This window comes from Gymnodraco acuticeps, unplaced genomic scaffold (assembly GCF_902827175.1).
Source record: "Gymnodraco acuticeps unplaced genomic scaffold, fGymAcu1.1, whole genome shotgun sequence".
Classification (NCBI taxonomy): Eukaryota; Metazoa; Chordata; class Actinopteri; order Perciformes; family Bathydraconidae; genus Gymnodraco; species Gymnodraco acuticeps.
Genome location: NW_022990849.1, coordinates 79,107 through 106,048, shown reverse-complemented (window position 1 = coordinate 106,048; position 26,942 = coordinate 79,107). Strand labels below are relative to the sequence as shown.

At 44.3% G+C, this 26,942-nt stretch overlaps 1 protein-coding gene across 9 annotated transcripts in view; it reads left to right on the top strand.

Annotated features, from left to right (window-relative positions):
* The first annotated feature begins 3,552 nt into the window (after positions 1-3,552).
* The window catches only part of LOC117557338 (NLR family CARD domain-containing protein 3-like), a 100,504-nt gene continuing 77,114 nt past the window's right edge, over positions 3,553-26,942 (top strand). For 8 of the 9 annotated variants that reach the window (XM_034233146.1, XM_034233150.1, XM_034233145.1 and 5 more), the window contains exons 1-3: positions 3,553-3,608; positions 3,844-3,948; positions 11,611-11,715. In XM_034233146.1, the coding sequence (XP_034089037.1) occupies positions 11,666-11,715 (50 nt within the window). In that variant the 5' untranslated portion in view covers positions 3,553-3,608; positions 3,844-3,948; positions 11,611-11,665. Of the gene's footprint in view, positions 3,609-3,843; positions 3,949-8,987; positions 9,039-11,610; positions 11,716-26,942 lie in introns of those variants that run through there. The other variant, XM_034233141.1, reaches the window with a different exon arrangement.

The window sequence follows — 26,942 nt, the reverse complement described above, 5'->3', positions numbered from 1 at the left end:
ACAACATTTTATTATTTAAATATATTTTAAATTTTAAATTTTATTTTTTAATGACAATCAAACATGTGGGAAGAGGGGGGGGGGGCGCCCCTAACGCCCCTGTGGGCCGGCCGCCACTGCAAAACAGTATTCCCAATATCAATCAAACATCATGAAGATATTTCAAACCGGAGAGACGTGATGTAAGAATTACATATTTATTGTTTACACGTCATATGAATGAAATGATTGCCACGATAATACAACAGGAGAATGTAATGGTGTTTGGCGATTAGGCCCCGGTTTGCAGGATAATCATTCAGGAGGGAAAGAACCGCTCCGATGAAATCCCCGGGGTCTAGACACTGGTGGTGGTGATGAGTAGGTGAGACCGGTCTGAAGGAGGAAGGTTGAGCTTTGTCCTGAAGGAGACGGGAGGCGAGAGGGGTGGAGGCGGGTTGCGTGTGATCATCTGCAATGACAACTGACAGGGAGGAAGAGCAGGCATTTAAGGAATTTAGCATGTGCAGCGATTGGCTGCTGAGGGGTGACGCCCTCGTATTTAATGAGGGGGGAAGGGAGCCATAGAGTGACGTGTAAGTGACTAGTGTTAGGTCTTCCTTATTGAACTTGCGCTAAAGCTTTCATTACTTAATGCTTAAGACCAACAACATTTAAACAATCCAGCTGGACCATTTTATCCCTGATATTGAACATTATTCTGTATATGCCAAATATAACCTGTATTCATTTCACTTAGCTGTTGTGAAAAACACCTGAACAAGCAAACATGGCGGATCAGCTAAAGGTGGAAGAATCGGGAAAAGACGTTACGTGATGACGTCAGGCGCGATACGAAAGGAAACCACATCGATGCACTTTCACTGATACAAGGAGTCAACAAACTATAGATACAATCCACAACATTACACCAAAGCAGAAAACTGAATCAGAAATATCAAATAGACTTTTAGATTGTATTACTTTAGTTTATTGTTGTATTGGAAATGGATTTAGTGGAGTATAAATACCAACAAACAAAAGTACACTTACCTCATAATGTACTCAGGTATTTGAGTAAAAATACTGAGTGACATTCCGCCACTGATACGTCATCACGTTGATCCAGCCTGAGCGCGGGGCAGCTGACAGGAGGATGGGGTGCAGAGATATCTGATAATAAGAAAATAAACAAGAACACGAGAGGCTGGTTTGCTCGTTCTTTTAATCCGTCTTCATGGCTCTAACAGCGGACTCAGGGTCGTCCCTCCCTACAGGCCGATCACGCAGACGGTGTGGGGCCTCACCTGGCGGAGGGGGCCTCATCTTGTACCTATGCGCCTGTGCAGCGCAATTAGTGTTGAAGTTGAGTGTGTTGAAGTAGTGTGGCGCGGCACGTTTTCTCCCCCCCCCCCGTCGACGCTTGCGAAACAGAGGGCCTCATCATATAACTTTGCATGGGGCCTCAAGTTGGCCAGGGACGGCACTGGGACTCCCTCTGCCGCTCCGCCCGCTGATGTCACTCCAAGCCTTAACTCTCATGTCAAAATTCTTCCCAAAGGTCAAGGAATACCATGATCATAACACCAGAGGGAGCTCCACAAATCATGTGAAACCCAGATTTGGCACAAAAAAGGGGGAATACACGTTTCGCAATTATGCCACATCAAGGTGGAACGCTCTTCCCCACAACTGTAAAGGAAAGTAAAACTATACTTACCTTCAAAACCTCTCTTAAAGAGCACCTTCGGGGGAGAGCATTGCAAAACTGGCCCCGGTAATGGTACAAATCTCAACCTGTCGTTCAATGGACAGCTTCCCCCCCCCCATCTATGTATATACTCGCATTTTAGACTCTGTTACTAACTGTATATCTGTAGACTTGGTATGTCTTAAATGTCCGGTTAGGATGTATTAGAACGAAATCTAAAATGAAAATTGTAAACAAGCAATCTGTATGTAAAAACCACCTGTATGTAAATTGTAAATAAGCCATCTGTATGTCAAATATGTCTTATATGTCTTACATGACGAATTGGAAATGGGGGACCCTGATGTAAACAAGACGAAAGTCTTTCTCTGGTCTGCATCCCCTTAACAATTGTATGTTTTGAGCTGTACTGTACTGTACCCAATATACAAGCTGTTAATAAACTTTTCAATCAATCAGTCAGTCAATCTCCCATACACACCCAAACACTCCAGAGACATGTTCTGTGTATATCTGGACCTATAATATATTGATGAAAAACAGTATAATAGGGGACCTTTAACTGAGGTTTTGAATGCAGGATGTTTACTGGGGGATTTTCACACTGTGGTTTTAATGTTTATTTCAATAACTTTGCTGAGCTTGTTTTTAGCTCTATTTATATCACACTGAACATAGTCCCTGTATGACTGTGAACTGGTTCAGCTGGTAAGGATGGTTATGAATCAAGAGGAGGAGCTGCAGACAGGTGAGGGTGTTCAAGTCCAATATGAAGTCAGACTGCCAGACGCCATTTACACCTGGACGGAGCAGGAGGAGAACAGGGTGAGTGTTAACACCAGGATCTGCTTTCTAACACATTATTTACCTTCTGTTTTACTGGATGTCAGAACATCAGCGTCCTAGAGTCCAAAGAGACTTCTACAAGTGGTGTGAACTGGTTTCATTTCCTGTTTTCTGACTCATCAAAGCAACATAACATGCGAGCAGCCCCAGCGCAGTCAAACTGGGGAGTCGGGCCAATGTCGGAAGTCTGACTGACTTTGATGTTCGAACCAAGTGTTACACTTTCCTGTCGGCTCCACAGAACGTAGGGAGGGGAGGGAAGGGGCAGGGGTGACTCTCTGCAGTCTCTCACCAGGGCCCGAAGCAGCACACACACTTAGGGTTCCAATAACCCACTTTCCAATAAGGCACACAGGCGAGCTCTTTCTTTGGGGAGGCCGTTGCATTTATTAAGGTCTTTGTACAGATCTAACTTTTGAAGGACACTCGACAGAACCTTTGCTGGCTGTTTCGTTCACTTCGAAAAACACACCACTGCTCGCTCTCTCTCCCGTCCGCTTCTACCATGCGCAGCACACATGCAAGCGGCCCCCCCTCATCTCACAGGCTTTTCTCTGCTACTGTAAATGAAGGGTTTTAAAATGACTCCATCTAGGTGTATCTATGAGTATATGAGTCAGCTGCCTCTCTCTCTTCTCTCTCCTCTTCTCTCTCTCTCTCCTCTCTCTCTCTCTCTCTCTCTCTCTCTCTCTCTCTCTCTCTCTGCCTGATCTCGTCAGTCTCTCTCTCGATGTGTTCTCTCTCTCATCTCACTCCTCTTAAAGGGATAGCTGTCTGACTCTGCATGACCCTAATATCATAATAACAACAAGTGTATTATTATGGATGGTTATGATTGAAACAAGTGTGTTATTGATAGTGTGTTGTGTGTCTGTGTGTTGATAGTGTGTTGTGTGTCTGTGTCTCCAGTTTTAGTGGTTTATCTCTTCAGACTGGAGAAGATGAGTTGTTTAAAGAGGAGGAAGAGGACACATCTTTCAGTCTCCAGCTGTGCTGTCTCTGAAGAGTGACTGGTCCTAAAGAGTTGAATCCTCCATACTTCAAGTAATGAACATGGACCCTCAGACACAAAGTAAGAGTTTCTGCTGTAACCTGAACCTGAAGAGGATCCAGTTTTATGGTTACCTGATAATCTAAACCTGTTATTAATGATCGCAGTAAAGAAAACTTAGCGTAACATACAGTAACAAAGTTAAACTCTTGATCCCTGGCGTCATCAGCGATAGTAAATAATCTACATACAGACAGAAGTCAAAAATGCTCTCTGAATGAACTAATGATGTTTAAAACATGTGTTGTTTCCACAGACAGAGAGCAGAGTCTCCAGTCCCCAGCTGTCTGTCTCTGAAGAGTGACTGGTCTAAAGATATACCTCTAAACTTCAGTAATGAACCTGGACCCTCAGACACAAAGTAAGAGTTTCTGCTGTAACCTGACCTGAAGAGGATCCAGTTTTTATGTTATCTGATAATTAGTGTGAATGCTGAGCAACAGACTATTGTTCTTCAAATCTTTATTCTTCAATTTATTTCAACCAATGTTTGCAGTTTAACTTCTTCAGCATACTTTCAGCTACAGAAACCATTCAAATATTAAAATGTTCAGCTCCTTCAGGACATAACTGCTATGACTTTCCTTGTTTAGGACATTTATACTTTTTATAATATTCAGCTTTTTAAACTTTTATTTTTACAATGTAACTCAATGGGAGGATCCTTCAAATCCTCTTTTAGCTACACCGTGTGCAAAATGCTTCTCCTTCCACATACTTTCAGCTAGAGACTTCATTCCAACTTTAAAACGGTCACAAGGCATTCAGCTATTAAACTTGCATTCAGCTATTTGATATCTTTTACAGTTTTTGAAATATTAAACTTAGCTTGGAGCTTGGTAAAGAGGCCTTCTTCATATTTTAACCTTAGTGTGCGCCGCTCGTTAAGTCTAGAGAGCTTTGATCTCAAAACAGAGTGGAGGAGAGCTTGAAATCCGCCTAAAATAAAAATGTTAAACCTGCCATAAGTCCCAAACCCTACCCTCCTGTGACATCATTTGTTGATGAAAATGTAGGAAAACATCTCTTAGGTTGAAAATAAAAACATTTAAGTATAGAACTTTAAAACATATCTGTTGAGGGCAAGGATGTGAGAAAAACTTTTCACATGAAACCCTCTCCTTTCACTGATCACTGATCACATCTCCATGGAAACCTTTGATCTCTGGACTCAGACAGGTGTTCTGATTAGGAGCTCAGCTCAGACACAGACACACAGACTGGAGTTTAACACACTGTCTCAGCCTATTCTATACTATCTGAAGGAAACCTCATACACACTTTAACATGTTCCACATATCTTCCAGATTATTGGGGACATATGGTTGTAGTTCAAAAACATGCAGTTAAAATATTTTTGCTGCTTTTCCCAGCGTTTTTTCTTTCTTTTCTTTTCTTACTACACATTCAAGCCCCCACTGTTCATGTACCCTTTAAAACAGCCACACTACCTATTGCCAGGTGTGACTGTGGCTCTGTGTTACTGCATTGGTCTCTCAATTATAAGGTGCCGGTTCCATTCCAACAGTCATCATGTTAATATCTTTATACCTTCCTCACCGTTAGGGCTTTTTCCAGTTGACAGTCCACTTGATGTACAAACACACGGCATTAAGGTATATCTCCACCCTTTTGCCTGAAATGATTTTCTAATCATTATTACCGTTATTAAGGGGCTGCATGAACACTTTTCCTGGGCTAGAAAGTGAGGTGCTGCAGACTGTTTCTCTCTGGGTAACAGTTTAATGACACTCTCCTCCTATTTAAAACAGTTTCCCCGACATTTAGAACACTTTTCCCCAGGTTTGCTGCACCTTTACTTCCCTTAGAAAGCAGGTGCTGCAGCCCTGGTCCTCTGGTACTCTCTGTCCCTATTAAAACAGTTCCCCCGACATTTAGAAGGCTTTCCCCCAGGTTTAAAGCAATTTCTTGGTTTAGAAAGTCAGGTGCTCAGCTTGCTTCTCACTACAAATGATTTATAATCATTATATTTACATTCAAGTGATTTATTTTAGGCGTTATCTAGGCGTTGTTAACACTTTTTTCCATGAAAATGATTTTTAATTACTATCATGGAGCTATATAAATCCATCCCCGGGTAATCCGGAGCACATTTGCACCTTATACTATTTAAAATGTATTTGTATTATATATTTTTGACCTATAAAAGTGAAATGTCTGGGTGATTTTGTCAGTTTATGGAGCTTAGCTCAAACATTCTGGAGGTTCCAGGCCAGATATGTGTGCTCACAGACGGCCTGCCAGGCTCTACCCATCCGTGGAAAGAAGAAAAAAGTGAAAAAAATGGTTAACTATATTTTTAAATAATAAAAAAAGAAATAAAAAAATGTTGGAGAAAATGACTAATGGGCGCGTTTCCACTGCAGCGGGTAGCTTGCTTTAAGCGTGCCGAGCCGTGCGGGGCCCGTTTTTTGGTTGCGTTTCCACTTGGCCTAGTTTTGGGGGCTACTTTTTCACCTTTTTTCTGGCCTCGACTAAATCGTGGTTCTAGGGCCAGGAACAACCAGGCTGAGTCGGGCTGAGTATGCTAAACTAGAGGAGAGAATCGCTGGCAAGGGGGGCTACAAACTACAACAAAGATGAACATATTTGACCGTGATTTAATTGATAATACAACGTTTCAAAATGATGCCGAAGTAACAACATACTGATACCGGTTAGTAAAAACCATGAATTAATGCTTTGACAAGTCTGCAGACAGACGGCAGGCGAAAAACCCTTTTAAAAATGCGTGTTACTAAATGTAGCTTGGCTAAGCTAACGTTATATATGCTCCGACCGTCCACACTCACAACAACGGCCTATACAGACATAAATAAACCAGCGACTGTATTCGCCATGACACAGGCAGTCTGTGGTTTGTACTTGTTTAACTTTTGTCTAGTTTCTGAACAGATATGAAGAGCTGTGAGCTCTGAGGGCTAAGAGCTAACGGCTGTGTTGTTTTTCTGGGGCTCTCATTGAAGATGACGTCACGGCTCCGCCTACACTGTGGTTACTATAGTAACTGCCCCAGTTCCTAAACTGTAATGCGCAGCATTAAAGTGAGCCGGGCCTAATAAGGCCTTACCAAACCGAGTGAGGCCTGCAGTGGAAACGTGCCATTAGTGCCCACCGGAGAAGCGACCAGACGTTTCCCGCTTCGGCCCCTTTTTCCAGTGGGCTTCAGTTCCCCTTCTCTGAAAAATTGTATTCATCCATTTCACAAAATGAGAAACCCGGTTTTTGAGGGCTGTCTGAAAATACGGAGGTGATGTGTCCGCTCACCAAGCACTTTGGGTGGGCCTTATTTTGTGCCACAAAGACCCCCCAGCCTGGTTCTCATAAAAGTTGACTTAGGCAATGTGCCGGAGGAATGTAACGGGAGTCGACAGGGGACTTTACCCGCCTCATGAGTGCCTATTTTCGGATACTTTTTTTCTTTTTCCCCCCTATTTCATTTTTTGCTGCGTCCTTCTCCTCTCCTCTCACTGATCGAATGGCAAACGCGACCCGCCATCGGAGGGCCTCTGCCGGCCCGGCCTGGATGCTGAGGGGCGGACATCAAAGAAACACAAAATCCACCCCCTTTTAGGTTTACCAGGGGCACGAACTTCTGACCGGGGTGTCCCTTTGGTTTAGTCCGAGAGGTGTGCTTAAGTGTGGGTACACAGGTTCGCCTGGTGCGCCGGGTTATGGAGGTGGGGGTCATGCTGGTACTCATGAGGCCGCCCTTTGAGGGTCTTGGAGCGGATAGAAAGAGGTGGATTTACTGGGGGTTTTCATGGATGATGGAAATATCTCTCTCTCTCTCTCTCTCTTCTCACACTACTATATTTAATGCTCATATTCTTAATCTCTTTTTTTAAAACCCTCCCACCAAACCGCCACATCAACATTCATACTTCTTTTTTTTACTGAACACTCATTAACTTTTTCTCTATATTTCTCTTCCTTTAACAACATTGCATTGAAACCCCACCTTTCCCCCCACGTTCATTACTGAAACCCAAAATAAAGTATAGAATGATCACTCAAACCATTCCTTATGTATTCAATTTGACCAGTTGTTCCACCCCATATCCCCATTACACAACAATAGATCAATCCTACTCTGTTTAAAACCCCCCCCTCCCCCCCCCCACCCCCCAACCACCTGCTTCATAGAAAACACCCGCCCATACACCTTTCCCCCCCCTCCATACATCCTTCATACCGTTATCCCTCATTACCTTTTGTAACATACCCCGTGAAGAATCACTTTGAAAACACATATATTCTCCCACACCACACATTGAAATCACCAACAACCATACAGTTTCCCCACACTTCCCAAACCCTCAAAAACATCCCCCTCCCCTTTTCCTCATTCGGCGCATTTACATTGATTAGTTTAAACACTTCCCCATATACTCAAACACCACACCAATCATTTCACCATCACCATCATCCTCATCTTTCCTCACATTCTCTACCACCTGTTTTAACTCAAATCGCCCCCCCCCCCCTAGCATTCACACCCCCGTTCACAAACACATCACCCATCCACCCCTTCTTAACATCCTCTACACACCTTTCATCCCAATGTGTCTCCTGAAAACAGATCATGTCCGTGGCACACAAAATAACAGCTTGCTCCCTCCTGTCCTTCTTCTTAAGCCCATATCCATTAAATGAAGCCAAAGACACCATGTTGATTACGAAGAGGGAGAGAAACATTTAGGGGTGTAAACGGTTCACAGCATTCACGGTTTGGTATGTACCCTCGGTTTGGGGGTCACGGTTCGGTACGGGTTCGGTACAACAAGAAAAAGCAAAACAAAGTCCCAAATGCATAATTCCAGGTTTGTTGTTATTTATTTTGAACAGTAGTGCAAGTTTCAGTTTACAAAATAAGGAACCTTTTTTTTAAGGAACATTTTGAATAATTAACTTTATTACACAGTTAAAAACAAACAGTACCACACACACTCATATGGCCATATTATCTATAATGGCTGATGTCAAACAAAAAAGGTTCAATAAGCTGTAAAACTAAAAAGAATGTCTTGAAAATATTACAAAATAAATAATAAGAAAGTGTTTCAATCGCAATCAATAAAAGCCGGGGTCCTCCACTATTGCATAAGGGCGCAGCATAGCCGTTGAAAAACATATGCCAAAAGCTTCCGTTATTTATTTTGGTCTCTCGGCTTTCATGTCTATTGGCTTCTTAAAAACAGCGGGGATCAGCTGTTGAACTGCTGTTGTCTTTTGCCAGCTTCCGGTGATTGGAACATCTGGGTGATGCCTTCTGATATGATTTAGCATGTTTGGCGTATGTTACCATTAGCATACCGCACTGCTATCGAACAACGCCGACACACCGTCCTCGTCCACTCGCACACTTCATCGTTATTTAGTCCACAGGGAACCCGAAATGTTCCCACACAGCTGATTTAAAAGAAGCAGGTGGGTTCTAGCTCCTGTGTGTTATCTGAACTCGCCATACTAACTTTTCTTCTTCTTGTATTTTGTTCGTTTTGTTGTGTTTTCTTCTTCTTCATTTGTTGTTTAAGGGCGGCTGGCAAACAGCTTTAGGCGCAATACCGCCCCCTGGATTATATAAAGTGTAGTGGATACTGCCCTGAATGACAGACTTTTTTCCCACTCGTAAAAAAAAGGCGTATTTGTCGTGTGATTGCATGTGCCGAACATGGACGAATACAAATACCGTTACACCCCTAGAAACATTAAATTCTCCATTCCTTACCCCGTGTCTGGACCTGCCCCCTTGCATCTTGCGTTTTCCTCCCCATCGTCTCTCTTCCTCTGGCTCGTCCCCTCGCCGTCACACAGGAACTCCCAGGGACCCCTGCACCTCTCAGAGCCTCCTCTCCCATCCCGTCCTCTCTCTCCTTCATATCCACTTTATCGTCTGCAGACTTTCTGTTGCAGCTCCGGTTCTTCTGCGTCTGGTTCTTATTATCGAAGACCCAGCCATCGTCCAGATCCTGCTCTCCCACCAGCACCTGGACTATCTCCCCATCCGACGCTGATGAAGCCTCCTCCACAGCCACGACCCCGCTCTCCTCCTCGCTCGGCTGCTTCTCCATCTCCATCTCCATCTTCCCATCATCTTCATCCTCTCCCGCACAGCTCAACCTCCCATCTCCAGCTCCCCATCATCAGACTCCTCCTCCTCCTCCGTCTGCCCCTCCCCATCATCAGACTCCTCCTCCTCCTCCTCCGTCTGCCCCTCTCCATCATCAGACTCCTCCTCCTCCGTCTGCCCCTCCCCATCATCAGACTCCTCCTCCGTCTGCCCCTCCCCATCATCAGACTCCTCCTCCGTCTGCCCCTCCCCATCATCAGACTCCTCCTCCGTCTGCCACTCCCCATCATCAGACTCCTCCTCCGTCTGTCCCTCCCCATCATCAGACTCCTCCTCCATCTGCCCCTCCCCATCATCAGACTCCTCCTCCGTCTGTCCCTCCCCATCATCAGACTCCTCCTCCGTCTGCCCCTCCCCATCATCAGACTCCTCCTCCCCATCATCAGCCTCCTCCTCCTCCGTCTGCCCCTCCCCATCATCAGACTCCTCCTCCTCAGTCTGCCCCTCCCCATCATCAGACTCCTCCTCCCCATTATCAGACTCCTCCTCCTCCGTCTGCCCCTCCCCATCATCAGACTCCTCCTCCTCAGTCTGCCCCTCCCCATCATCAGACTCCTCCTCCCCATCATCAGACTCCTCCTCCTCAGTCTGCCCCTCCCCATCATCAGACTCCTCCTCCTCAGTCCTGTCCCTCCCCATCATCAGACTCCTCCTCCGTCTGCCCCTCCCCATCATCAGACTCCTCCTCCTCATCCGTCTGCCCCTCCCCATCATCAGACTCCTCCTCCTCAGTCTGCCCCTCCCCATCATCAGACACCATTTCTTCCCTTCTTCCCACAATAAACTGGAGCTTCCAAATCAAAACAGTTCAGCACGCTGTTTACCTCACACTCACACTCTGTGCCTCGAGCGGATCAGGGTGGTATGGCCGTAAGCAAAGAGTATGGAGGGATAGGCGCTTCTTATGGGTCAGAGAGGGGCTCCTATGCTGGAGGTCCCAGGAGCCCGTCTCCCCCTCTTCAGCACCTGGGAGCTCTCCGGGCCCTGGAGAGGCATTTTCAGGCTTCCTCTAAAAATGAATTTTAATCAATACTTTTAGATGTAAATGGTTTATTGTATCATTACTATGGGTCTCTGAAACAATCTGACTTTTATCAGACTTTGATCAGACTTTTAGCACTCTTTTTCCCCAGAAACGGCTTTAAATCATCAGTGTCACTATTGTTGGGATTGAGGAATGTTCCTGTGTCTGGTGTGGAGCCTCCCTGCACTTTAAATTAACTGATTTGCCTTTTTTTATTGTATTTTCTACTGTTAATGCACTGTGCCCATGTCGGGTGATGAGCCCTCCTGTGTGGAAACATAGGAACTGCACTTAAATCACTTGGTGCTTTTTAACCGGTTTAAAATCGTGGGTTAGAAAGTGAGGGTGCTGCAGACTGTTCTCTGGGTAACAGTTAATGACACTCTCTCTTTAAGTGGACATCACATTTCCATTGTGCGGAAGTTTGTCCAATGGCACGAAGCGTCCCACGTTATTTGTGTCCAAAAAGAGGAAGTTTCCCTTACTACAATGTATCAGCTAGTTATTGCAGGATAACACCTACTTAGTGGAGATTGATCAACTACTTAAACTATTGCACATCTTTTAAACATTATTGCTAAAAGCCACTTGTTTATTCAGCTGCAGTCACCATTCAGCTTTTCAAATACTCAGCTTTCTCTGCTTTTTCAGCAGGAAATGTCTTTTCTAGTATAAACTGTTCTTTAATGATCGCAGTAAAGAAACTTAGTAACAGTACAGTAACAAAGCATAAACTCTTGATCCCTGGCGTCATCAGCGATAGTAAATAATCTACATACAGACAGAAGTCAAAATGTTCTCTCTGAATGAACTAATGATGTTTAAAACATGTGTTGTTTCCACAGACAGAGAGCAGAGTCTCCAGTCCCCAGCTGTCTGTCTCTGAAGAGTGACCGGTCTATGTGGGAGCCTATACACTTCAGTAATGAACCTGGACCCTCAGACACAAAGTAAGAGTTTCTGCTGTAACCTGACCTGAAGAGCATCCAGTTTTTATATAATCTAATATATTCAACTGTTCTCTAAAAACATAAATAGATGGTCTGTCCTTCATATGTTCTTATTCACAGCCACACATCACAGCATCGTAGGATAATAAGAGAAACACAAACACGAACTAACAAAAAGACTTAGTTCCCTCTTGACAGTTAACGGAAAGAAACTAAACAACAACAACAACAACAACAACAACACCAAAACATCACATGAACAAGGAAAAGTGCAGCACCCTCACCTGAGTCCTCCTGGAGAGGAAGAGTCTTGAGAGAGACGTTTGTGACGCTCTGCCCATTGGTGAGAATCAGCTCCACTAATGTAACGTGCTGTAAAGGATGTGTTCATCTCCACAGAGGGAAGAGGAAGAGTGGTGTTCCTGTGGAGGAGCAGCTGTCCAGCTGTGCTCTGTGTCAGGACGTCCTGAAGGATCCAGTCTCTACCAGCTGTGGACACTGGTTCTGCAGACAGTGCATCACCTCATACTGGGAGCAGAGACCTCCATCAGGAGACCCCTCCTGTCCCCAGTGTGGGAAGAGATCCAGAACCAGAGCTGGACTGCAGACAGCCAGCCAGACCAGAACTGTACGAGGTAAGAGGCCGAACACACGCAGCGTCTTTATTCCTCTTCCTGGTTCCTTATGTTTCTGAATAGGTATACTGTTGTAGAGCAGAGACAGTAAGCTGTTTATACAACATTTAAACTCAGTCTGTTTGTTGTTTATTGTTATAATTAGATTCTCAGAGCATTTTCCTCATTCTCTCATGTTTCCTTCTCTTCCAGCAGATAGTGGTCTGCAGGAGGTTCTAGATGAACATAGGCTCAGTCTGAGGAGGAGATGTGAACGTGTGACTGAAGGAACTGATCAAAGTGAAACCCTCCTCAACAGCATCTTCACTGAGCTCTACATCACACAAGGCCTGAGTAAAGAGGTTAATACCCAACATGAGGTGAGGCAGCTGGAGGCAGCTTCCAAGAAGAAGCCCCTCCATGACACTCCAATCAAGTGCCAGGACATCTTTAAAGCCTTACCTGACCAACAGACTCCCATCAGAGCGGTCCTGACCAACGGAGTCGCTGGAGTTGGAAAAAGCTTCTCAGTGCAGAAGTTCACTCTGGACTGGGCCGAGGGTTTGGGAAACCAAGATGTCAGTCTGGTGATCCCGCTCTCCTTCAGGGAGCTGAACCTGGTCAAAGGAGAGCAGTACAGTCTTCTCAGGCTGCTCCATGTTTTCCATCCAACCTTACAGAAGGTCACAGCAGAGCAGCTGGCTGTCTGCAAAGTGCTGCTCATCTTTGACGGCCTGGATGAAAGCAGACTTTCTCTGGACTTCAGAAACAATGAGGTTGTGTCTGATGTCTCACAGCAGTCCTCAGTCAACGTGCTGCTGACAAACCTCATCAGGGGGAAGCTGCTTCCCCTCGGCTCTCGTCTGGATAACTTCCAGACCTGCAGCGGCCAATCAGATCCCTCCTGAGTGTGTGGACAGGGTAACAGAAGTACGAGGCTTCACTGACGCCCAGAAGGAGGAGTACTTCAGGAGGAGAGCGAGTGATGAAGACCTGTCCAGCAGAATCATCTCTCACATCAAGAGCTCCAGGAGCCTCCACATCATGTGTCAGATCCCAGTCTTCTGCTGGATCACTGCTGCAGTTCTGGACCACATGTTGACTACAGACCAGAGAGGAGAGCTGCCCCAGACCCTCACTGACATGTACTCACACTTCCTGCTGGTCCAGACCAAGAGGAAGAAGCAGAAGTATGAAGAGGGACATGAGACGAGTCCACAGCAGCTGACGGAGGCTGACAGGGAGGTTCTTCTGAAGCTGGGGAGGCTGGCGTTTGAACATCTGGAGAAAGGAGACATCATGTTCTACCAAGAAGACCTGCAGCGCTGTGGTCTTGAGGTCAACGAGGCCTTGGTGCACTCAGGAGTTTGTACACAGATCTTCAAAAGAGAGAGTGTGATCTTCCAGAAAACAGTCTACTGCTTCGTTCATCTGAGCGTTCAGGAGTTTCTGGCTGCAGTCTACATGTTGCACTGTTACACCAACAGAGACACAGCGGTACTGAAGGACTTCCTGAGTAGAGACTATAACATCAGTGATCAGGATTACCCATCCCTGCCTGTCTTCCTGAAGGGAGCCGTGGAGAAATCTCTCAGAAGTAAAAATGGCCACCTGGACCTGTTTGTCCGCTTTCTCCACGGCCTCTCTCTGGAGTCCAACCAGAGGCTGTTAGGAGGCCTGCTGGGTCGCACAGACAACAGACCAGAAACCATCCAGAGAGCCATCAGCAACCTGAAGGAGATGAGCAGTAGATATATCTCTCCTGACAGGAGCATCAACATCTTCCACTGTCTGACAGAGATGAAGGACCTCTCAGTACATCAGGAGATCACAGAGTTCCTGAAGTCAGAGAACAGATCAGAGAAGAGACTCTCTGAGATCCACTGCTCTGCTCTGGCCAACATGCTGCAGATGTCAGAGGAGGTTCTGGATGAGTTGGACCTGAATAAATACAACACATCATGGGAGGGACGACTGAGACTGCTTCCAGCTGTGAGGAACTGCAGGAAGGCCAAGTAAGTCCAGATGTGATTAACTTTATAAACTAAAGTGGATCAGGAGTTTAATTATTCAAATAAACACTTTAACATTTCTGCTGTTTAAATACTGAGGGCAAAATAAAACCAACACTGTTCTTCTATTTATTTATAATGTTAGTTAAACTGACGCGTTCCTCTCTTCATATTGAGTGAAGGAGGCGACATGTCGAACACATGAAGGACTTGAGAGGGTTCTCAGCATGTGATCACACCACACAGCAGGACTTACAGTTATCACAGAAACATGTTATTATTACTTTCTTTGCTTTTTAAGAAAATATTCACAAAACATTCAGAACAAAATAAACACATCTCAGTACATAGATGAACTACATAACAGATGACCAATCAGAAAAGACACAACAACATAATAGTATTACAAATAAAAGAATGGATACATTGTGAATACATTATGAATACTCAGGTATACATTAATTATATTCACTATATTGTTCTACACTGACCCATTCCTCCCACCTTTCCTCAAAGATATGCATTTGGTTTCTAATCTAGTTGATTTCTCCGTTACATAGATTTCATTTATTAAGTTATTCCATCGTGAGTTTACTAAGTTATTATCTTTCAGACAATTCCTTGTCATTTGTTTGATCTCTTTTCTAATGACCAGAAATAGATAGGAATCTTTTTGTATCTCCTCTGGTGTTCCCCCAGTGATAGGGAGAATGGGTTTTTGTTGAGAGAACAAGATATTGGACATTTCTCTTCAAACTGTTTCCCAGAAGTCTCCCAACACATTACAGGCCCAGAATATATGTGTCTGGTTTCTGCTCAGCGCGTTCTCTCCAGCGTTTGGAAGTGAGGCTTTCTTTGTATTCACTTTGAATCTGGGGTGTCTTAAAGTGTGGAATTAAAAGCTTCATGTGTTTTCTTTCCAGTAGTTTGAGTTGGTTGTGTTATGAATGTTTCTGCACATGTGTTCCCAATCTACTGGTATATTGCAGGATCATTCATTTCCCCATTGATCTGTTGCATTAATAATACTGTGTTCATTTCATTTCAAACCTTTATTTAACCAGATTGGTCCCATTGAGATCATAGATCTCTTTTTCAAGGGAGACCTGCAGCATATAGGTTCCACATGAAACATAAAACAATAAAGGACATCATACATTATATTTACAGGATACATTTACATAGTTATAGACATTTACAAGTGCCCATAGTATCAACGAGCATTTCATTTAGCCTTGCTTTAAAGACCTGCAGAGGAATGAGATTGCTCAGTTTCAATTCTTGCTGAAGATTGTTCCAAGCAAGTGGAGCTGCGCACATAAAAGCTGTCTTACCTAAGACAGTCCTTGCTCTTGGCACATCTAACAATACTACATCATGCCATCTCAGACAATAGCTGCTTGCAACTCTCTGTGTTATCAGAGAGCAGATGTAATACGGGAGTTTACCCAACAAAGCTTTATAAATAAATAAAAGTTACATTAATAATAATTTGTTCCCAATCTACTGGTATATTGCAGGATCATTCATTTCCCCATTGATCTGTTGCATTAATAATACTGTGTTCATCTTGATTTCTTTATTCTAATATTTGAACCATCTTAGTTAGAAATGTTGTTTCCACTCCAGGGTCATAAACTGTAAGCATGTATTTTATCAATGGCTTGATGTCTTGAAAATATATGAAGCTTAGCGCAAGTTCAAAAAGGAAGACCATACCCCTGGTGTTACACGTCACTGCAAGCTCCTCTCCCATTAAGTAATCAGGGGCGGTACTCCCCAGCTAGCAATCATTGCACCTGCTAAACCCTTTAAATCTTCTCTTCCCTCTCTGTTGTCATTTCAGGTGTCAACGCACAAGTGTACGCGTCACGGTGTTCATGGTTAGCCAAGCAGCAGCAGGGCTTTGTCCTAGCTGAGGGCTTCGTTTCAGCTCCAGGCATTTATTCATCAGCTCCGCAGTATCGCGGAATTAAGCTACAGGCGGCGTTCCCCCAGTCGGGTCGCGGTCAGCCGGTGTTCCGGATTAACTGGTTCCCCGATCAACTGGTTGACAGATGTGGAGGCGTGGCCTTCGACTGAAATACACATTTCGATCGCTTCTTCTGTCGTTTTCATAAATCTTTTGGTATATTTGGCTGGATAGGAACACTTTGATGCACATTCAGTACCAGTGTGTGAGGTTGTGGTTACAATGGCGATATCCGGACGCGAACAGCGAGGACTACAAAAAGAAAAACGAGTTGACATGGGGTTGTCTGTTCAAAACATTGCGAGCTCCAATAAATCATTTAAACCAGCTATTGTTGCCAGACTTATTTCTGAATATCGTTCTTGATGTGTTATCTGGATGAGTGCTGCAGAATGCCGTTTTTATAAGGGATGTATATGTGTGTGTCTTTCATATTAAACATGATCGCTGGTAGATAGCCACAGAAGTCGTAACACAGTTTAACCTGGGCGGATCCCATTTTCCCATGGGTGGATCCCAGTTGACCCTGAGCGAATCACAGTTTACCTGAGAGGATCACAGTTTATCACAGCTGAAAACTTCTCCACGCTGCTTTCAAACTCTGAGTAAACAACGTACGCTTCACTGGGAGGCTGTCTGAAGGTGTACACATGTCTCAGATGGACTTGGTATCACATTAGGAACGATATTCAGTGATAAGTCGGGCAACAATAGCTGGTTTTAAGGATGTATTCGAGCGGATCACAACTTAACACAGCAGAAGACTTCTCCACGCTGCTTTCAAACTGTGAGTAAACAACGTGTGCTTCACTTGGAGGCTGTCTGAAGGTGTACACAGGTCTCAGATGGACTTGGTATCACATTAAGAACGATATTCAGTAATTAGTCTGGCAACAATAGCTGGTTTAAATGATTTATTGGAGCTCGCAATGTTTTGAACAGACATCCCCATGTCAACTCGTTTTTATTTTTTGTAGTCCTCGCTGTTTGCGTCCGGATATCGCCATCGTAACCACAACCTCACACACTGGTACTGAATGTGCATCAAAGTGTTCCTATCCAGCCAAATATACCAAAAGATGAATGTAAACGACAGAAGAAGCGATCGAAATGTGTATTTCAGTCGAAGGCCACGCCTCCACATCTGTCAACCAGTTGATCGGGGAACCAGTTTAATCCGGAACACCGGCCGTCCCGCAAGCCCGGACGCGGGAGGAAAAGACAGCGCGATCATGGAGGAGCGATAACCGAGGAACCACCAGACCATCCTCCGATGAAATCCTCAGATACTCACCCCGCCCCCTTACTGTGTATCGCTCACTGATTGGACGAGGCAGTGCATGCACTGATCTGATGCTTCTTGACATGAGAGCAGTGTGAAGAAAATACATGAACCTCACGGGAGTCACTCCTCAGTTTATACCGTGTTTTGTTTCAATTCATGTATCATTTAGTTACAAATATGTGATATATCTGAACAACAAAGTGGTGAAAAATCATTAATTCATTTTTTGGAAACATTTTCATGATCGCTTTTTTCGTTTTACATTTTCATTTATTGTCATTTCCATTCAGTCAGTCATTAAGTGCTATTTAAAATGTTAATTTACTACATATCCAAACAAACAAACAAAGTGTGCAATCCAATGAATCTTAATCTAACTGGGTTTTGATAGATAACATATCTCTTTTTCTTCTCTCAATTATTTTATTTCTATTGTGCATGGAAGTTCCTCCGGCCTAATGGGAATGGCTACTTCACGCAAACAACTGACGTACGCTTCAGTCTCTTGAGAAGGCAATCGCATCACTGGCATCAGGGCCGCCTAATGCGGCGCTTCCGGCTTCACGCGGAACGGGTCCTCATCACATGCGGAGTTTTACCCATTCTGGCTTCAACTACAACAGGCAGGCAGGCAGGGCTTAAGCTATCCCATTGAAGCTATTCCTCCTGCGCTCACTTCAACAGGCGTCAGGGTAACGTTGGCAAAGGCAGTTGCAACAAATTGACGAGATGTTTCGTATATCGTTACGACATTTGGGTCATGCAGAGTGAGATCGCTACCCCTTAAGAGAGGGGTGTGGCGTGTGCATGTGTGCGTGGGCATGGTATGAGCGAGCGGGATACATGTTTTAAGAAATAAACGAGGCAGCAGAAAAAAGGAAGGTCTGCGATCTTGCGAAATCTATCTTGCGAAACAGGAGAGCTAAATAATGCAACGACCTCCCAAGAAGAGCTCGCCTCTCTCCAGTCTTTCCGATAAAATGGGTTATTGAACCAGAAGCGTGTGCTTCTGCCCTGGGAGACGACAGAGAGTCACCCCCCCCCCCCGTTTCCTCGACTACGGTCTGGGAGCCGACAGGAAGTTCAACACTATGCATTGCTACCTCTAGTCAGGGTTAAGGTGAGCTTCAGGCAGTGTTGGGGGTAACGTGCTACAGTATGGAGTTTCAGTAACGTATTACTTGCATTACTAATGCAGTCGGGTAATTACTCATTACAATGCTCAGTAACTAACGCAGGTTCAAGCTTCAACACAGCGTTTCCTGAAATGAATGGCGTTTCGTAGGGCTTCTTTTCCTCAATGAACAAGTCGCTGCACATTATCCTGTTTATGACACGACCAGATACTAAATAAATTAGGAATTCACTCCCAATATTAATTTAATGATTATTGACTAAATGATCAGTTTTTCTCTTTTTCTTCTCCACTAAGAATATTCCGTTTCTTGGTGCACCAACGGCTAGATCTGCGACAACAACATCTCCTTGGCAGCAAGGCAAGTTTATTTATATAGCACTTTTCAATACAAGGCAATTCAAATTGCTTTAAAAAATGAAAGACATTAAGAAATGGCATTTAAAATCAGTCATTTAAAAGGAAGCTAATAAAATAAACATTAAAAGAAAAAGTACATGGATCAAAGTACAGTGCAGTCTAAGATATGAATAGTTCAATTAAAAGCAGCGACAAAAGAAAAGTCTTCAGCCTGGATTTAAAAGTAGTCAGAGTTGCAGCGACTGAGGGTGCAACAACTAATCGACTAATCGATCAAATCGATTACCAAATTAGTTGCAACTAATTCAGTCGTCGATTCATTGTGACGTCAGCAGTGTGTTTACGTGCGTAAGCTCCAACGTTATTGGTCTTTTTATCAGTACCGGAGACATTTATAAATATATGTCATGTTTATTGCTACAAAAACATTATATCGCAGTCTAGTGTCACAACTCGTTCTAATATGCAAAGGACAAACAAATGCGCCTATGATGTATTTTCGATCAGATGAGATCTCTCTCCCCCATCGCGAGGGGGCGGGGCAGTTTACACACACAGCTGCTACATGCAGCGGAGCACACTGCGGAGGTGGCGGAGAGAACGCGCTCCGAGGCGTGGTTAAACTTCACCCGCTTCGATGTGGAGAATGCTCGTTGCCAAAGTGCAATAAGAGTTTATCATGTAAGGGCGTAACACGAGCACTTTGTCTAAACATTTATCAAAAGTGCTCCACATCCAGACGGAGGAATGCACCGGGTTCCACTGTCTTTCTAGCAGCTCTGTAGCTCCATTCACGAGTAACGTTCCCACGTCAGATGTTATGTATGCTAGCAGCAACACACAGAGTAACTACATTATACAAACTGGGTTAATGATTAGAGGTAACTGAGTATTTATTAGTTTCAATTTCAGCTTTTCTGTTTACAGCCTGTCGACAGATTATCTAATACGATTCGGTAAATGCTCAGGGCAATTTCGATGACAAGGTCATGTTCCCCCCTTTCAACGCACGGAGATAATGTAATCTAATAGCGTGCAGGCCAAGGCTGGCTCTTCAAAGCAGATATTACGACGCGCTTTAAAGTTCCCATCATCGTTCAGCGGAACTCTTTCAGCCTTAAGTCAAGTAGGAGAAACTACGCGTGCACCGGCTATTCGGGTAAATAATATTAATAGCGTCTCTCCCCAGTTCAAATCACCCACTGCTCAGGGAGATCTCCTAATGCGTTGCCTTCACGCATCTAGCGTTCAAATACAACATTACTAAACTACAACTCCGCTCAACTGGGAAAAGAGAAGAAGAAACAAGAAGAGAGAAGAAGAAGCAAGAAGAGACTCCTCCAGGAGCACAGCGTTCCTAATCATGAGGAACTACAGGCCCAGTCTCACACCGGAGTTCCTAGCCATCACATCAAGCTCATGGTATTAACGTTCCTCTAACCAACTGCGTGCATCCACATAAACGTCTTCAACGACAGTTGCTCTTCCTCACCGGGCAACCGTACTTTGCATGCGGATTCTTCGGCACGCATCATCTCCCGTTTCCTGGACGTGGCATCCGCCGGCCTCACGACGACCGTGTTTCCCCCGACTTAAGGACGTGCACTGCACATCCTCCGTTTTGGGGGGGATATCTGCATGAGATCATTCGCATAGCGGCACACTCAGATTTCCACTATTGCTACACATTTATTATCACACTTGCTGGATCTAACACTAGCGTCCCTCCATCATCCTCACTTCAGATGATAGAAGACAGTCTTAATCACTCAATCAGCTCATCAGCATCTATGACTCATCCCGGCACACTTAACGCTAATTAAGATATACTATATCATGGGTCGTGTCTCAGTATTTAACTAAGTGTACGTCTTTTCTGCGTGCATCCTGCACTTCATTCATATTCTCGGGTTCATGCTCACTTGGCTCGTGGTAAGCCAGGTTACGATATTCATGCATCACCGTACTCAAGCTAACAGCTCTCGGGCATTATATCGTCTACATCTCCCTCTTCACCCGGATATCGGCTCGTGCCGCCAATCAAGATCTCTTCAGTTTACCTATGGTAAATATGCATATAACTGGTGGTGGCGTCTAATAGCATATCAGGGCTTTCGTTCAGACAGGTGCAGCCATTCAAGGCATATCTCCCTCCTCCCTGCAAACTCGGACGGTGGTCCTCCTCCGCCTTCATATCCAACATTCGCCCGGACATCCGTGCGTGCTGGCTATCCAAGGTCCAAACACTAAACGGTATTTATACATACAACTGGTGGTGGTCTTAGCAAGTCAGCACATTTACGTGTCACCGTGTTCATGTTTAAACACTTCATATCGTTGTGACCTTCGGGTTCGCATTGTATTGAATCCTGCCGCGCAGGTTGCGGCCAGTGGGTCCGCATTATGTTTAAACCCTGCACGTGCAGGGCCAGTAGGTCAGTGTCATGTTTAACCCTGTGTGTACAGGTTGCGGACTATGGGTCAGCATTTTGTTTAACCCTGTGTGTACAGGTTGCGGCCTATGGGTCAGCTTTTGTTTAACCCTGTGTGTACAGGTTGCGGCCTATGGGTCAGCATTTTGTTTAACCCTGTGTGTACAGGTTGCGGCCTATGGGTCAGCATTTTGTTTAACCCTGTGTGTACAGGTTGCGGCCTATGGGTCAGCTTTTGTTTAACCCTGCATGTGCAGGTTGCGGCCTATGGGTCAGCTTTTGTTTAACCCTGCATGTGCAGGTTGCGGCCTATGGGTCAGCATTTTGTTTAACCCTGTGTGTACAAGTTGCGGCCTATGGGTCAGCTTTTGTTTAACCCTGCGTGTGCAGGTTGCGGCCTATGGGTCAGCTTTTGTTTAACCCTGTGTGTACAGGTTGCGGCCTATGGGTCAGCTTTTGTTTAACCCTGTGCGTACAGGTTGCGGCCAGCGGGTCAGCGTCATGTTTAAACCTGCGCGTGCAGGTTGCGGCCGGTGGGTCAGCGTCATGTTTAACCCTGCGCGTGCAGGTTGCGGCCAGTGGGTCAGCATCGTCTAATCCAACATGCAGGCGCTAAGCATGGTTGGCGTTCACATTAACCCTACAGTTATTCCGACATTCTCATCATGTCCCCGTGTTATCTCATTTCATCCACAGATCTCCTCAATCAGCCAGCAAGGTAATAAATGCTTCACATCTCAGCACTTCTCACTTCTCTTCTCTTTGGGGGTTCATCGGAGCGGTTTTCCCCTCCCGAATGATTATCCTACAAACCGGGGCCTAATCTCCAAACATCAGTTGATTCATTGTTGTAATCTGTCATCATAATTTTCTATACCACGTGTCCGGTAATAAACATGTATTTCATACATCACGTCTCTCCTGTTTGAAATGAAGCTTAGCGCAAGTTCAAGAAGGAAGACCATACCCCTGGTGTTACACGTCACTGCAAGCTCCTCTCCCATTAAGTAATCAGAGGCGGTACTCCCCAGCTAGCAATCATTGCACCTGCTAAACCCCTTAAATCTGCTCTTCCCTCTCTGTCAGTTATCATTTCAGGTGTCAACGCACAACCCGCCTCCACCCCTTTGCCTCGTGTCTCCTAATTCAGGGCCAAGCTAATCCTTCTTCCTCCAGACCAGACCGAACCACTTATCACCACCACCAGTGTCTAGACCCCGGGGGGTTCATCGGAGCGGTTTTCCCCTCCCGAATGATTATCCTACAAACCGGGGCCTAATCTCCAAACATCAGTTGATTCATTGTTGTAATCTGTCAATCATAATTTTCTATACCACGTGTCCGGTAATAAACATGTATTTCATACATCACGTCTCTCCCGTTTGAACTCTTTTTGAAATGCCGGAAAGATAACTCCTCACTTGAAGAATCTGAATAAATGCTATTTGAGTAAATCATATTGTAACGAACGCTGTTCAAAGGATTTCACGTCTTTATCACCGAACATGTTTTGATCACGATGTGTTCGAGTTTAAAATCAGATCTATATCATTTCCCCCCAATAACAGAGTTATGTCTTAATGCTGATATACTGGGAACATCTGATGGTATCAAGTTGAACATATTGAAACTGTATTGGTTTGTTAATTGTGTTTGTGTGCGCAGTAAATGTTCAGAAGCTCAGAGAAGCCAAAACATCCTTCATCCATCATTCACATCCAAATATTAACTAACATTTAAATATGTACATCTCTAATATCGTCAAGTGGTTCATTTAATTTCTGTTTCTTTTGGTAACAGTCAGTGACAGCAGGAGCACAGACATGTGATCAGATCACACTGACTACTCATTACACTCTATTATAATATATTATTGTATATTATATTAAATGGACTAACAGCAAAGGTCTATCAGAACATGTCACATCTTTTTTTCATCAAATGCTTGAGGTTAATATAATGTTTCCTCTCTTTTTAACACATGTTGTAATATATGTTTTATTATAGACTTGCTGGCTGGATAATCACAGAGACTGACTGTGAAGTCGTGGCCTCAGCTCTGAAGTCTGACCCCTCCCATCTGAGAGATCTGGAGCTGAGTCACATCCCTCTGCAGGTTTCAGGAGTGGAGCTGCTGATTTCTGGACTAAAGAGTCCAAACTGCAGACTGGAGGCTCTCAGGTCAGTTCACTGACTGCAGTTCATATTGATCTGTTTGTGTTTATGATTTTCTGAATTTGAACAAATACAATGTTATTGTTATTTGTTCCGTTTCTGCTAATGACTGAATATTGATCAGAGTAACAGAGAGAAGGTGAATGTGTGAGGGAGAGAGTTTGAGCTTCCACAGACTCACCCTGTGCTCCAGGAGTCAGTGGAGATGCTGTCAGTACTGAGGAGCTGTGAGGGAGATGAAGGAGTTGTTCAACATCTGATCAAAGTTAAAGTTCCAGATTATCAGTGGATTGTTTCTGCATCATCTCTGACATTAAAACCCTGTTTGACTTTGAACAGATTATTAAACATTGAGTTATTTCAAACAGGAACTTTGTTTTCTAAACTTACATCATGGTTTCTTTATTCAGTCTGAGGAGCTGCAGGTTGTCAGAGATCAGCTGTTCTGCTCTGATCTCAGCTCTGAAGTCCAACATCCATCTGAGAGATCTGGACCTGAGTAAGAACGCTCTGCAGGATTCAGATGTGAAGCTGCTGAGAGATCTTCTGGAGAGTGCAGACTGCAGACTGGAGACTCTCAGGTCAGTAAGGGGTCTCTGCTGGTTCAGCAGTATTGTATGAAACACAGGGAGGTGTTTCTCTCACTGGGGAAACAGATCAGTGATGTTACCCACTGACTGCAGGCTCTCTCATTCTTCCATCAACTAGAGAAGGCCAGCTGGAAATGCAAAGCCACGTTTAGTTCAATCAGGAGAGCTTTTGATGTAATAATACATATTTATTGCGCAGATGCACAAATGAATGTAATGGTAATTTTGGTGATTAGGCCCCGGGAAGGGCTGTAATCATTCGGGAGGGTAGAGCCGATCCGATGAAACCCCCCTGGGGTCTAGACACTGGTGGTGGTGAATGGATAGTTGGGGTCGGTCTGAAGGGGAGGGTGTTTAGAGTCGGAGAGGTCCTCATAATTTATTCCGGTAAATTACTCTGACCTACTAATTGACCTTTCCGAAGTTATTGAGTCTATGTAAGGTTGCTGCTTGGCTCAGATCCACCAACGTCAGCAAGATCTCACCTCTATAACTCCCCGAAGAACCTAGGTTCAATTAACTGCTGTTTCAATTCAGACAACTCTTTTTTAATATGTTTAAGGGATCCCGAAGGATTTTGATATCAGTAAATGGAGTGTGCTCCTACCTAAGTGTGAGTGTGGCAGGGTGCAATCTTACCTTTGAAGCAGGAGAGGAGTGCACAGGTTGTCTTTTAAATTATCCCAGTCCAAAAGGTGGGATCAGTTTATTTGAAGAAAAATAGGTCCAAACTAATACAGGGTTTTTACCTTCTCTCTTTACAACATTATAATCATACTAAAAAAATGGTGCTGTGATCATGTTCAAATATGAAACTTTAATTCACAGTCTTACATTTATTACCAAAATGTTTTAATTTCAACTGCCCAATTCAGTTGTGACATTTTAAAATCTCCCGATAGAATTTAGAGGTATTTCCTCATAAAAAGACCGGTGACAATAAAAAGCGCATTCAACTTTTTATTCACCAAATCAATTCACATCAGTTTCATACCTTTTTTTCCGACACAGACGGCGGGTATAACATTCAAAAACCCATTCCTATCCGCATTAATTCGGAGGAAGATTCCTCACAGGTCGCGGGTTATAATATTCATACACTTTTTCCGACACAGACGGCGGATTTAACATTCAAAAACCCATTCCTATCCGCATTAATTCGGAGGAAGATTCCTCACAGGTGGCGGGTTATAATATTCACAAACACATCTCTCATCAAATCATTCCACTCAGCCAACAACCAAGAAATTTGAGAGATATTTACCACGTGTGTGAGGACCTTACCGAGAGCTATTAACCCAGCTCTGAAGGACACAGCCTACCGGGAGAGAGTCTACCAGGGGTTTCCCCCCCTCTCTCTCGCGCTCTCTCAAAAAACCAGTCTCTTTATGCTCAAAAAACTGGATCGAAACCCCAAAAAAACAAACTCCTCCTCTACACCCAATTTGTGGAAAACTGGGCATGCCCTCTAATGTACAAGGCTGGACATGACCCGACATGTTCCATATCTTATGGCATAAGATACACCTTCCCATGTTAGTGTAAAAAGGACATGACCCCTTTAGGCCTCTAATGTGTTTCTCCTTAAGCTTGGAGCCCCCCTCCCTGTGAACTGCTGCCAGAGGAGAGGGAGAAAACGGCCTATCTCTTATCCAAAACACCCATAACTCTTTTTAGGCTGTACACTCAACTTAACAAACCACTTGGTTTTGTTTATACTGTAACTATAGAAAAACCTAAAATATGAAGTATTTTTCATTGTGGGTTATACAAAAATATAATTGATTATATTTGATTATAACTAACTTTCGTTTTAAGTATTAAACATACTATGAAAACTCACAACACCCTCTTTTCAAAACGCAAAGTTATCAAATAGCAACAGAAAAAATTGTAAGCATACATAGGCTACATATTCAAAAACCGTCAAGAAGCATTCTCATTATGGGTTTATACAAGAATATGATTGATCATATATGATTTATAATTAACTTTCGTTTTTAAGTATTCACTTCATACTATGATCTCAACAAGCGGCTTAGCTTGACCCTGGTAGTGGTGAATGGATAGTTGGGGTCGGTCTGAAGGGGAGGGGCTTAGCTTGACCCTGGTGGTGGTGAATGGATAGTTGGGGTCGGTCTGAAGGGGAGGGGCTTAGCTTGACCCTGGTGGTGGTGAATGGATAGTTGGGGTCGGTCTGAAGGGGAGGGGCTTAGCTTGACCCTGGTGGTGGTGAATGGATAGTTGGGGTCGGTCTGAAGGGGAGGGGCTTAGCTTGACCCTGGAATCAGAGGGACAGTGTTACGGCCTATAGAATTTTGGACCCCAAAGCAAAAGACTGGAGAGAGATGGTCAATAAACAAAAAGCTTTATTCAAGCAGAAAACAGAAAATACGGCAGTGGAGTCAGGAAGTTGGCTGGCACTGAGTCGTCAGGGACAGGAGGCAAAAATCCAAACACTTAATCCAAACGACGAGGAGAGCAGCGAGACACACCGGAGGGTCGAAACACAGAGGAATTATCTGGCAGGGAAGTGGCATGAGGACCGGGCTTATAAATCTACAGGTGAAGAGGTGAGTGGAAACAGGTGTGCCTCGTCTGCTCCTGGGAGGAGCCAGCCAACTCCCTGTCACACGCCAGCCCTGCAGAGGA